Source organism: Erinaceus europaeus, chromosome 18 (genome assembly GCF_950295315.1).
Source record: "Erinaceus europaeus chromosome 18, mEriEur2.1, whole genome shotgun sequence".
NCBI lineage: Eukaryota > Metazoa > Chordata > Mammalia > Eulipotyphla > Erinaceidae > Erinaceus > Erinaceus europaeus.
This window is the reverse complement of record NC_080179.1, coordinates 68,193,134-68,206,552: the sequence shown is the minus strand read 5'-3', so window position 1 is coordinate 68,206,552 and position 13,419 is coordinate 68,193,134. Positions and strand designations below refer to the sequence as shown.

Sequence of the window (13,419 nt, the reverse complement as noted above, 5' to 3'; positions counted from 1 at the left end):
CCCCAGGTGCTGAATTATTCAATTATTCTAGCAGCTTTCCAAACATGTGTGCAGCTAGAAAATCTTCCAGAAAGAAAGGAATTGTGTTATTTAGGCTACTGGGTCACCCCCCCCCCCACCTTTTGGAGCCTCTCTGGAATCCTCACTTGCCTTGTAATTGTTTTCAATTAAACAACAGCTCGCTGACACCCAGTCCTCCCCGCACAGGAAATGGTGGCGAGCATGTGACCAGGTGAGGGCTGTTCGCTCTGCAGTGACTTAGCAACCAGTCACCTTCTCCCGCTGCCAAGTGGCCACCCAGGCTCCTTCGCTCACCCCAGACATAGCTGCTGCTGAAATAAACCCTGAACAAAGCAGAAGCTCCAAAGGACAACCTCCAACTGTCCAACAACCTCATACACACACCGGTGCACCTTATATTGGGTTAAAAAAAAAGAAAAAAAGGTTGGGGCCGGGTGACGGTGCACCTGGTTGAGCGCACATGTCACAGTGTGCAAGGACCCAGGTTCAAGCCCTGGTCCCCACCTGCACGGAGAAAGTTTTGCGAGTGGTGAAGAGGGTTGCAGGTCTCTCTCTCTCTCTCTCTCTCTCTCTCTTTTATTATGAGGACACAGTCTGAAGTGAAGCATGCTGGGGTGGCACTCTTGCGTTGATTAGGTTGCGATCCGTGGATGCAATATTATTTGATTTTAATTGAGAGCAGCATGCAGAAAAGTGGGCCCACCCTAAGGTTCCAGGACTGGGGGAAATATAGGCTCTATAGTGGAAATGTGAGGTTCCTGCTGTCTTAGGGTTCAAGAAGACAATGGATAGTTACTGTTATCATCACATGATTTGGTGATAGGGTTAACTTTGGAAAGTCCCTTTGTTAGGGTTTGGGGTATAATACCCAGCAACTTGTTTATAGCTGTGCTACCAGTTGCTTCTGTTCTCCCTGGTCTAGGCTTTTGAGAGAGTCAACACATCAAAGACTCAGCCTATGTATTAAAAAGACTCTCTGTGTTTTAAGAAGTTCTAGACATATGATCAATTTTTCCCCTCTCATATGAATTAAATAGTGGTTTATATGTCTACACTTTAATAGGAGTGTTTCTTCGATCTAATAATAATAAAAAGGTAGGGAGTGACTTCTGCATTCAACTCTCCATCCCAACACTAAAGTCACTGAAATCACCCGACTGCACTCGCCCCTCTTAGAAGCTACTTCTCAACACCTCCCCCACAGCCTGCCCAAACAAAACCAAAGGGATGTTTTTTGGGGAAGAGAGAAACCAGTCATCAGACAAGCCTTCCATTTCAACTCAGGGCTGCTTCTTCAAAAGGAGCCTCTATTTCTGGCTCCAAAGAAGCAGAACACGAAGAAGACTTGGGAGTGGGGGGAGGAAGATAACAACATTTGCCAGAGCTGACTTGTAACCCCCCGATCAATTTCAAAATCCACAGAAGAGAAAATGACATTTTAATGTCATCAAGGGTCTCTTTCAGTGTCCCCTCCACCTCAAATATGCCTACCGTCGCAGACGGGGGAATCCACTGGAAATAGATTAAGGAAACCTTGCAAACAGTCACTTACCCAAAGTGAAGAAGTATGTTACAGGAATTTTCAAAAAATCCAGAAGTAAACAAGCTATCTCCCAAGATTGTGTGAGAACTCCAGTGGTTATACTGGGAGGGTGGGAACTCTGGTGGTGGGCACAGTGTAGGGCTATATACTCTGAAAGCTTTCAATCCTGTGAACCACTGGATATTACAAATTTTTAAAAATGGCTTGAGAGAAAAAAGATGGGGGAAGAGAAGGAAGCAAAGAAGAAAGTGTGTGTGTGTGGGGGGGGGGGGTATCAATGACTGGATGGTTTTACTTATTTGTAGAATGTACATGACAGAAACAAACAGACTTGTAATAACAGTGGCACCAGACCATTCCTTAGGCTTTGTCAGAACACCAGTAGTCATATGGGCTTGGGGGGTGGGGCGGGGTTGCACAGGGCTTTGGTGGAGGGTGTGGGTGTGGTGATTCTCAAATAGCAATGTGTGGTTGTGTGCCTCTGAAATCACAGAAGTTTGTAAATCATTGTTAAATCATTAATTTAAGAAAAGAAAAGAAGGGAGGGAAGGGGAAGAAAGGGAAGGGGAAGAAAGGGAAGGGAAAAGGAAAGGAAGGGAAAAGGAAGGGAAGGGAAGGGAAAAGGAAGGGAAGGGAAAAGGAAGGGAAAGGAAGGGAAGGGAAAGGAAGGGAAGGGAAAGGAAGGGAAGGGAAGGGAAAAGGAAGGGAAGGGAAAAGGAAGGGAAGGGAAAAGGAAGGGAAAGGAAAAGGAAGGGAAGGGAAAAGGAAGGGAAGGGAAGGAAAGGGAAGGGAAGGGAAAGGGAAAGGGAGAGGGAAAGGGAGAGGGAGAGGGAAAGGGAAGGGAAGGGAAGGGAAAGGGAAAGGGAAAGGGAAAGGGAAAGGGAAAGGGAAAGGGAAAGGGAAAGGGAAAGGGAAAGGGAAAGGGAAAGGGAAAGGGAAAGGGAAAGGAAAGGGAAAGGGAAGGGAAGGGAAGGGAAGGGAAGGGAAGGGAAGGGAAGGGAAGGGAAGGGAAGGGAAAGAGGGAGGTATATTTATTCCATAGGCTGTCACATGGCAGGATCTGGCTCCGCCAGCCCTTCCTTTCTGGCCAAGGTCCACATGCCAACAGCGGCAGGACAAAGCCAGTACTGAGTGGTAGCGGTCTTCTTCTCCCGCCTGCCTTACCATTTCTCCACCTGTTCAGTTCCATTTCTAGGTGCTGGATAACATTTTTCAAAGTCTTGTTCTTCTCTTTCTCTTTCTCGTATTTCTTCTTCCACTCTTCGGCTGTCAACTCCAGGTTCACAGAGACTGTGTTCTTGATGGTCTTAGCCCTGGAGTGAGAGATGCAAGAGGAAAAAGGCTGAACAGAGAGAACTAGTTAGCATCAGTTAGGTGATAAACACAGAGGCTCCAAATCCTTCTCTTAGAAGAAGGCTGGTTCTGAGGAACCCTGGAACTCGGACCTCCAAGCCTGCTATCTGTGTTCATGACACAGCTACTGCAAACTCAGTGTTTTGGATTTTTGTTTGCTTTACCTCAGCCCCCATCAACTTCTACAGTGAATGGCTTTTCACTCAAATTTTCTCCCAGGGTCACCTCATTGTCTGCACCCTCTGCCACCACCCCAGTCCTGACCTACGATTATGGCCTTTCCCAGTCTTTCGGCATCTTGCATGCCACTATCAGATGCACCTTTTTAAAGCAGAGTTTCTTTTTCATTTCAGTTAGTATTTACAGAGCTGAAGAGACAGTAATGCACCCGATTTCATGCCTGAGACTCTGAGGTTCCAAGTTCAGTCCCCACCCAGCAGCATCATTAGTCACAGCTGAACAGAGTTCTGTCCTCTCTCAGTCTCTCTCAAATAAATAAAATAAATTTCAATAATCTTTATAAAAAACATATGTATCGAACACTGGAAAAATACTAAGACAAATGAAAATAGATTTCTAGGCTCTAAGAGACTGCCGTTATACAGACTGAAATCCTCAAGGTTTGACATATGAAATCATCCTGACATGCTGAGCACATGTCTACACATGTCTCCAAAGCCAGGCTGTCATGTGAGCGAAGTTGGACAGATGACACCACGGCTCCCTGCTAAGCACATGGCCCCTTCAAAACCAACAGTCACCATGGAGGAGCAGAACAACTACTTTGCTCAGATCAGCCCACTTCCCAAGGAAAGTCAGAAATTGAGGGTTTTGTATGTATTTCAGAATTTAGAACGACTTTTCAAAATACTGTGAAATAAGTAAATGTCTAGCAGCCACCATCTTGCCACCTCTAGTACAAGAAAGGAAGTGACTTCCTGGGGCAGGTGGGCTGGTGGTGATGCAGCAGACGTCCGTCCGTAAGAGCTCCAGTTGACAGTAAAACAAAGGACCCACAACTGGGGAGGGAGAGAGACAATAGAATGCAGGACTTGGAAGCCTGTGGCCCCACGTTTGAATTCCTGGGCTTCATGTGCCAGAGTGGTACTCTAGTTCTCTCTTGTAATCTTCACTATTATTATTGTCATTAGCATTTTTCAATTATTTTTTTTGGTTGTCTCTGAGGCTTCACTGTTCTGAGCCAGAGCCAACTTTCTCCGATATAAAGAGTGAGATAGAGAGACAGAGAGAGAGGAAAAGGAACCAAAGCACCAAAGCTTTCTGCAATGTGGTGGGAGCTGAGCTAGAGCCTGAATCACCTGCAGAGCAGAGCGGTACCCTAGTCTCGGAAGCTATTTCGCCAGCCTCTTTAAGACATAGTTTACCGAGTTACACGTAATAGTGGACACACACACAGACTTTTTCAAATAAAAAAAAGGGGGGGCTATAGCAGAATTCTGCTTATTGCTTACCTTTTTTATAAAGAAATATACAGCATGTAAAAAAGTGTGACATTCTATTTTCTTTGCTATTGGCTTTTCCATTTGTCACTCCTACCAGTTCCCGGCCTGTCATATTTTGCTAACACCAGCTGATACGTGACTATAGTTCAACACTGTGGTCACCAAATGACATTTTGAACACAATTTCTATTTCAGTGAAAGAAATGCAGGCTTCCTCAACAATACTGCATGGGTCATTCCAAAAATCCATGTTTTAAACTGTATCCATGTACCAACAATTATACTGTAAACCATTAGCTTCCTCATCCCATAAAAAAAAAAAACAAAAACTAACCCCTAAAGTAGACAACAAAATAACCCAACTGTCAAAAATGAAGTTAAGCAGCTTCTGTGTTAAGACTTTACTTGAGAATTAGTAAAATTCTCCCTTATTTAACTATAACTTGAGACTGTGGTCCCAGGAAGTGTTTCAACTCTGATCTTTCAAATCACAATGTTATGCTTCTTCAAAGTCTGGCTGACAATCTCACTTTGCCTTCTAATAATTAAGGGGATGGCGAGGAAGTTTCTCAGATACAAGCACAAACGTTGTAGTGTCCATTGTCAGCATGGCGAAATCAGAAAGCAAAATGCAACCATGGCTAATATGTTTGTAGGTATTTAAAGAGGATACTTGGAAACTACTAATGTTAATTTATTTCAGCCAAGGCGATTTATTACTGGGGCTTGGGTGCCCACACAGCCACACCATTCCTGACAGCCATTTTTTCCCCTTATTCTTTGATAGAGGGGAAAGACAAGGAGATAGAGAGGGGAAGAGAGAGAAGGAAAGACACCTGCAACACTGTCCCACTGCAAGTGGGAACCAGGGGCTTGAACCCAGGCCCTTGACACAATAACATGTATGGTCTACCAGGTACTGCATCGCCCAGCTCCTAGTCTTTGAAACTATGCCAATTCTTTGTTTATATTTTAAGATATAGTTCGTTTTATTTATTGTAAGAGAGATACACAGAGAAAGACACACAGAGAGAGGCAAAGAGAGGTCAGAGCACTACTCAGCTCTGGCTTATAGTGGTTCAGGACTCCAGAACCTCTGGCATGAAAGACTTGTACATAACTATTTTGCTATCTCTCCCACCCAAAACATACTGATTCGTTGTCTCACGAATCTTGGAAGAAAAGGCAAGTCACTATGATAGTCCCTGGAGGGTTAAGTCAGAAGTACAGTTCTTTTTTTTTTTTTTTTTAATATTTATTTATTCCCTTTCGTTGCCCTTGTTGTTTTATTGTTGTAGTTATTGTTGTTGTTGATGTCATTGTTGTTGGATAGGACAGAGAGAAACGGAGAAAGGAGGGGAAGACAGAGAGGGGGAGAGAAAGATAGACACCTGCACACCTGCTTCACTGCCTGTGAAGTGACTCCCCTACAGGTGGGGAGCCAGGGTCTTGACCCAGGATCCTTGTGCTGGTCCTTGCACTTTGCACCACCTGCACTACTGCCGACTCCCAGAAGTACAGTTCTATGAGCAGAACCAGCAAGGTTATCACTATTGTACCTGGCTGTTCTTCTTTCAAGTTCTTTGAAACCATCCATAAAATCCTTTCTCTTTTACTTTTCAGGTAGTCAGGGTCCTAGAAGGAAAGGGTGGCCTGCTCCAATTGCAGCACTGGGAAAGAATTTAACAAAGGTATGGGAGTGATCCTGGGAAACAGCAAAGGATAATGATGAGGGAGCCAGCTCCCGTTAAAGGAGGTCCACAGGGACAGAGGGTTAAGAAGGCTACCAATGGGAGTCCGGGGGTAGCGTAGCGGATTAAGTGCAGGTGGCGCAAAGCACAAGGACTGGCGTAAGGATTCAGGTTCGAGCCCCCAGCTCCCCACCAGCAGGGGAGTCGCTTCACAGGTGGTGAAGCAGGTCTGTAGGTGTCTATCTTTCTCTCCCTCGCTGTCTTCCCCTCCTCTCTCCATTTCTCTCTGTCCTATCCAACAACGATGACATCAATAACTACAACAATAAAACAACAAGGGCAACAAAAGGGAATAAATAAATATTTCAAAAAAAAGATTAAAAAAAAGAAGAAGAAGAAGGCTACCAACTAGGAGCTATGGCAGCTTTAAGTCTAGAGATGCTGTTGGACATTAAGCCAGCCCCCTGCCCCACTCTTTCTTTTTTCCACCCCCTTTCCCAGCCATCTCTGTTCCAGACTTGCCACTTCTGGTTTTACCGTATAAAGCCTACCTGTGTTCCTGGTTTCACTCTCTTCCACGTCCTGACCTAGAGGAGGGCAGGCATGCAGGCAGAGGCAGACACCGGCCATTGCGGGTTTTGGCCCCACGTTGGGCACCAGAATGCCACGATAGCTTCGCGGGAGCAAGAGAGAGACCAGAAACTCGTGCTGGCCTGGTAATACAATTTCTTATTCATGCGGGAGCTCCAGAGTTGGGTGTGAGCACAGCAGGTTAAGCCACGTGGTGCCAAACCGCAATGGCCACCTCGCACTCTGCACGCCAGCCCTTCTCCAGGTTGGGAAGCTGGAGAGAAAAGAGAGCGAAAGCTGGAACGGAAGTGGGCTTTAAAGGGTAAAACCGGAAGTGGCAAGTTGGGAACGGAGATGGTTGGGAAAGGGGGTGGAGAAAAGAAAGAGTGGGAAGGTAGAAAGCTTCTGTAGCAACTGTTGCTAAAGTTTTAACTGACTACTTTGCTCAAATGAGCCCGGTCTTGAGGGTACAATTATCGGGGTATCTGTTCTGCAGTGTTCTTTGGTTTGCTTTTCTTCAGAGTCAAGCAACACTTAAGTCAGTACTAATATAGGCTTGTCCCAGATAAAATCTCTCTTCCCCTTCCAGAGGGAAGGAACCGAGCCCCAGTTTTTTAAACTTCAAAGCTAATAAGGGCTAACCGCTTTTGGAGGAGGCAGAGAAAATAAAGCACAACAGCAACAGAAGTGACAGTTCGTCTCTCACTGTATCTCCATGGCGAGATGTGTAAGTCAGACAAGGGCTTTACTAGAAAATGCTTCCTCTGCCTCCAATAATCTGCTATTTCCTCCCCACACTTCTGTGTCCCTGCCATTGATTTGCAGTCTGAGTTCTGAAGCAGCTGACCTGGTTCATAAGACCTCTGGTGGTGGGCATTTCCAACAGCAGGGTCAAGGCCCAGTCATGACAATACTCAGAGGCAACCGTGTGCGTGACTTGGCACTGGAACTAAGTCCTGGTAGACATTCGTATCCATAATGTAATGTATTCCGATAACCCCCACATCCCCACCTCTCACCACACCCATACTTTCTGCCATAGTCAGCTCTAAGAGATATACACTCTAAGGGATACCGTTGGAGTTTCTTGTGCTTCCTGAGAAGATGATTGTTATTGCTATCTTCCCTGCTGGGAAATTGTGCAGATGCAGTCACATCTGCCATGTTGTCCCTTCAGGCTATTGCTAGTTCCATCAAGAGTTGTCTCAGAGCACCTGTTCAGCCATGTTGTGCCCTCAGGGCATTGTCAATTCCCCGCTATAGTTGGAGTGCTTTGGTTACTCCTCCCCCTTCCCATTCCCGTGAAAAGTTATTATCCTACCCTGGAGTGCTATGGTTACTCCTCCCCCTTCCCATTCCCGTGAAAAGTTATTATCCTACCCTGGAGTGCTATGGTTACTCCTCCCCCTTCCCATTCCCGCGAAAAGTTATTATCCTACCCTGGAGTGCTATGGTTACTCCTCCCCCTTCCCATTCTCATGAGAGCTATTCCCATAAAAGCCCTTCTTCTTCTGCCCCTCACTCTCTTGCCCGCTTTTGACCTCGGTGACGGAAGGGTGCGGTGCCTAGCAGGAGGCGGCCATTTTGGCTAGCTCCACGTGGCCCCAACTGCTGCGTACCCACCCCAACCTTGAGGTCCCTGTGCAAATAAAGGATTGTGTTCCCTTTCTGCTCCAAACCTCCTTTTTCTGTGCCCCGCCACCCCCACGGCAGCAAGCAACACTTCCTACTTCTTATTTTTCCCCTTCCAGGTTTTCAAGAAAACACAATAATCATTCCCTTCATCTGAAGAGGATATGTTCCAAGACCCTGGTAGTATTATACCCCAGAGTACTGCTGTTTTTGTCTCCAGGGCTTCACTGGGGCTGCAGGGCTACATGATCTCACTGCTCCCAGAATACTTCTGTCCCCTCCTTTTGCCATACAGAGAAGGAAGAGCAGAGACAGACAGGCGAAAAGCAACTCGGCATAGCTCCAACACTAGTGAAGCATTCCATCTGCATGATGCTCACACCCGGGTCCTGTCCGCGGTAAAGCATGTATTCTACCAAATGAGCCATCTCCCATCCCTCTACATAGATGGTTTTTCCCCCCATACAGATGCAAGATGATATTTAACCTATAAATTACACATAGAAACAATTATATCAAGGTAGTGTAAGAATAATTGTTAATAAAATAGAACATGGTTGCAGTGTCGTGCTCTCAAAATGTCTTATTTGGGGGTGACAATGCACCTACTAGAGCCCACATATGGTCATGTGTGAGGATCTGGGTTCAAGACCCTGGCCCTCCACCTACAGGTTGGCAGGTTCACAAGTGGTGAAGCAGTGCTATAGGTGTCTCTCTTTCCCTCTCCCTCTCTATCTCCCTCTTCTTTCTCAATTTTTATCTCTATCAAAAAAAAAAAAAAAAACAAAGAAAGAAAGAATGAAAGGATGTTGGGTTCAGTGCATTCGTCACATAGGCGCCGAACCCCAGCAATAACCCTGGTGGCAATAAAAACAAAACAAAGTATCTTATTGTATGGAATACTCACAGACCACAGTTGGGCACGGATAGCTGGAATCCTGTATAAAGTGAAAATGAAGATAAGAGGAGGCCACTCCCTGTCCCGGCACTGGAACAAAGAGCTTCAGATATCAGCACACCTCGGGTGTAATGTGTCACTGTGCACTGTGAATGGCACACAGACTGAGACCCCTACCACAGACTGGGCGGGGCAGGCCAGCGTCTGAGACGTAGAATGTGCATGTATGCATGTAAGCTGCCTCTGGCGTGGGTGAGGAGGGGCCTGTCTGAGAGCTGCAGGGCAGGCCAGCGGGCTGGACGCAGACAGGAAGTGAACCTGCAGCCCTGTGAAAGAATCCCTTCTTCTCTTTAAAACCCCAGCACTTGCTCTCCAGGCCTTTGAGTGACTGGATGAGGCCTTCCTGTGTGCAGTGTGAGCTACTCAGAATCAACTGGCAGTAAACATTAACCACATCCACAAAAAAACACCTTCCAGCCATAACCCAGATAAATGTTTGATTAAATAAGTGGTCCTAAGGCAGAGGGTAGATAGTATAATGGTTCTGCAAACAGACTCTCATGTCTGAGGCTCCAAAACCCCAGGTTCAATCTTACCACCATAAACCAGAGCTGAAAATGTTCTGGTAAAAATAAATAAATAAATAAATAAATAAATAAAGTAGTACTGTGGTTTAGTCAGCTTGACTGACACAGAAAAACACCATCCTCAATCTTCTTGAGGTCCTTGTTCCCATAATAAAATTCCTCACTAACTTCTGCAAGCATGGCTGATGTCCAGCACCTCTCCAACTGGATGACCATGACAGATACTTCTCTATTTCCGTGTGTGTGTGTGTGTGTGTGTGTGTGTAAATGAAAAGATTTCGGACTCTCTCAAAAGCCTAGACCAGGGAGAACAGAAGCAACCGGTGGCACAGCTAGATACAAGATACGGGGTATTATACCCCAAACCCTAACAAAGAGACTTTTTAGTTAACCCAATTACCAAATAATGTGATGATAACAATAACTATCCATTGTCTTCTTGAACCCTAAGACAGCAGGAACCTCACATTTCCACTATAGAGCCTATATTTCCCCCAGTCCTAGAACCTTAGGGTAGGGCCCACTTTCCCGCATGCTTCTCCCAATTCATATCAAACAATATTGCATCCGCAGATTGCAACCTAATCAATGCAATGAGTGCCACCTCAACATGCTTCAGCTCAGACTGTGTCCAGAAACTTCAGGTGTGGAATGACAACCCTTCAGCTTCATTACTCGGGTGAGACCTTTCCTTTCATAGTATTCTCTAATTCCATCCCAGGTGGTTCACTTCCTAACAAAGTCCCAAAACCTAGATATAGACCAGGTTCCAAGAGACAGAGCATATGTTCACACGTATCCATAAACTACTGCAAAATATATACCTGAAAGCAGAAGTACACTAGAGTTTGCAGTGAGTACCCCCCAACACTTCATCTTCACTATTCCAGCCTTTGGGTCCATGATTGTTCAACAATTTGTTTGGCTTTGTATGTTAACTCTCTTTTCAGCCACCAGGTTCCAGATGCCATCAGGATGCCGGCCAGACTTCCCTGGACTAAAGACCCCACCAATGTGTCCTGGAGCTCCGCTTCCCCAGAGATCCACCCTACTAGGGAAAGAGAGAGGCAGACTGGGAATATGATCGACTCGTCAACACCCATGTTCAGCGGGGAAGCGTTTACAGAAGCCAGACCTTCTACCTTCTGCAACCCACAACGACCCTGGGTCCATGCTCCCAGAGGGATAGAGAATGGGAAAGCTATTGGGGAGGGGATGGGATATGGAGATTGGGTGGTGGGAACTGTGTGGAGTTACACCCCTCCTATCCTACGGTTTTGTTAATGTCTCCTTTCTTAAATAAATAAAAAAATAAAATAAAACAAAATAAAATAAATAAGTCAGAAATAAAGAAATGAAAAGATCTGAATGTTCTGGTTTTTTTTTTTTCTGAAGCAGTCATTTTTATTTTCCTTCCATCCCCCCTCCTTCTCTCTCTATTTCTCTCATAGGCAGAGAGAAATGGAGAGAGAAGGGAAAGAGAGACACCTACAACACTGCTTCACTACTAGTGAAGCCAGGGCAGGGGCTGAGGGCTTGAACCCAGGTCCTTGAGCATGGTGATGAATATGCCACCACGCCACCCCTAGAATGTTCTGTTTCTCGAAAAGATCTTCTGAGAAACACCGAGAAGTGGATGGCTTGGGTGGATTTGGCGACCGGTTAAGTTTTCGTCCCTGAATGATCTCTTGCCCCTCGGAGCAAAAATGACGCCCATCGGTCGTGTGTTTGAGCAGCAGGCCTTCCCACAGGATTACTTGAGTCTTTCTCCCTGTATGTCACAAGTGAAGCACACCCCTTTCTGGACTCTGCTCACTTTAGGGAGTTAATGAAGATGACAACAACCCTTGGTCAGAGTCCTCGGTCTTAACCTGCAGTTGACTTGTCATGCTCTAGACACCTACCTCTGCAGGCACCCCCACTGAGACTGGGGAGCACGGCATTTCTTACGGAGCACCAGGAAATAACCTGGGTGTCATGCATGAGCCATGCCACCACTCAGCGGTTCCACCAAGCCAATTTTCATTCTTTATTGTAGAGAAAGGAGAGAGATAGCATAGCACCATTCTGCCATCCAGGGAGTTCCCTTGATGACACCCAAGCTGCACCCACATGGGTGCCAGGGCTACAACCCAGCCGTGTCCCTGATAAGGTGTGCACTCTAGCAACTGAGCTATCTCCTTTTTCGAAAAACATCAGAAGATTGCAAAATCGCTCACTTAGATAGTGCACTGCTTCGGCCATGTGTGTGACCCAAGTTCAAGCCCAGCCCCAGCCTCATCATAATGTGCACTTAACTCGGTGCACGACCACCCGGCCCCCAGCCTCAACGAAAGAAGTTTTGGTGCTATGGTCTCATTCATTCATATGGTTTCATTCATTCTGTCTATCTAAAAAATAAAAAACAGGGAGTCGGGCTGTAGCTCAAGCGGGTTAAGCGCAGGTGGTGCAAAGGCCAAGGACCGGCGTAAGGATCTCAGTTCGAGCCCCTGGCAGGGGAGTCACTTCACAAGTGGTGAACCAGGTCTGCAGGTGTCTGTCTTTCTCTCCCCTGCTCTGTCTTCCTCTCCTCTCTCCATTTCTCTCTGTCCTATCCAACAATGACGACCTCAATAACTACAACAATAAAACAACAAGGCAACAAAAGGGAGCTAATAAATATTTAAAAAATAAATAAGAAATAAATAAATAACAGTTGGACAAAGAAAAGCATGTCTTTCCCTAAATGATCAGTTTTCCTTTTCTATAGAGAAGGAGACCATAACTGTCCCTAAATGATCAGTTGTCCTTCCACATCCATCATACAAACAAAGCCTTTGAATTATTCACGCTGGATCCATCAAAATCCTTGCTGTCAAAGATGTGCTGATTCAGGCCTCCACTTCCCACTGGCCTGCCCCATGGGGCTCCCTTTGCCTTCATTACCACCAATCAAGGTGCAGGAATTGGGCTTCCGTGATAATTAGGCAACCTGATGTCATACTCCGAACACTACTAAAATTCTTGTTTTGCATAGTGCCATACAAGTACTTTGGAAGACAAACACTACAAACGAAGTCCAAGGAGCCAGGAGGACTAACCAGTCAGTGACTGACTGCCCACGCTCCCATCTGAGGGCCCAGTTGGGGGAGACAAGGGGTGCCCACTTGCCCACAGCTAGTCGTTCGGATTTTGCTTTCAGGAAGTTCAAGTGTTGCCTCCTTGATTAGACAAGTAGCTCTCTAAAAACACAGAAGATGGCTTTTGCTTCTTTGCTAGCACACTGCTAGAGATTCAGAGAACTAAAGAGGGCAGACCCATATAATAGAGTCAGGATTCACTATCGAAACCAATCAATAGGCATGGTGATTATTTTTTTTTTCCAAAACATTCTATTAAGTGATCTATAATCCTGAAGAGGGCTGGCTTGGTAAGCTGCCCTCATGAACCAGTGTGTTTCAACTGCTTCACAGGACATCTCCCACTGTTTTATTCAAAGCATCAGTACAGGGTAACCTAGCAACAAACACGGATTTTCTTCAGGTCCTGGAAAGAAATAGGTAGAAATAACTGGGGAGCTTTGTGCTGCCCGAAGGTGTGGTCACCCTGCAACAAGAATATAATGAACACTTGTCACACTGAATTTGGAACAAGCCCGGCAGTTTTTTCTGAGTTCAAAGTG

General features: G+C 45.8%; 1 protein-coding gene across 2 annotated transcripts in view; it reads right to left on the bottom strand.

Annotated features, from left to right (window-relative positions):
* Nucleotides 1-13,419, bottom strand: part of KIF5C (kinesin family member 5C) — a 206,979-nt gene that overhangs the window by 77,388 nt on the left and 116,172 nt on the right. For both annotated transcript variants that reach the window (XM_007522235.3, XM_060178097.1), the window contains exon 11: nucleotides 2,729-2,877. In XM_007522235.3, coding sequence (XP_007522297.1) covers nucleotides 2,729-2,877 — 149 coding nt within the window. The remainder of the gene's footprint in view (nucleotides 1-2,728; nucleotides 2,878-13,419) is intronic.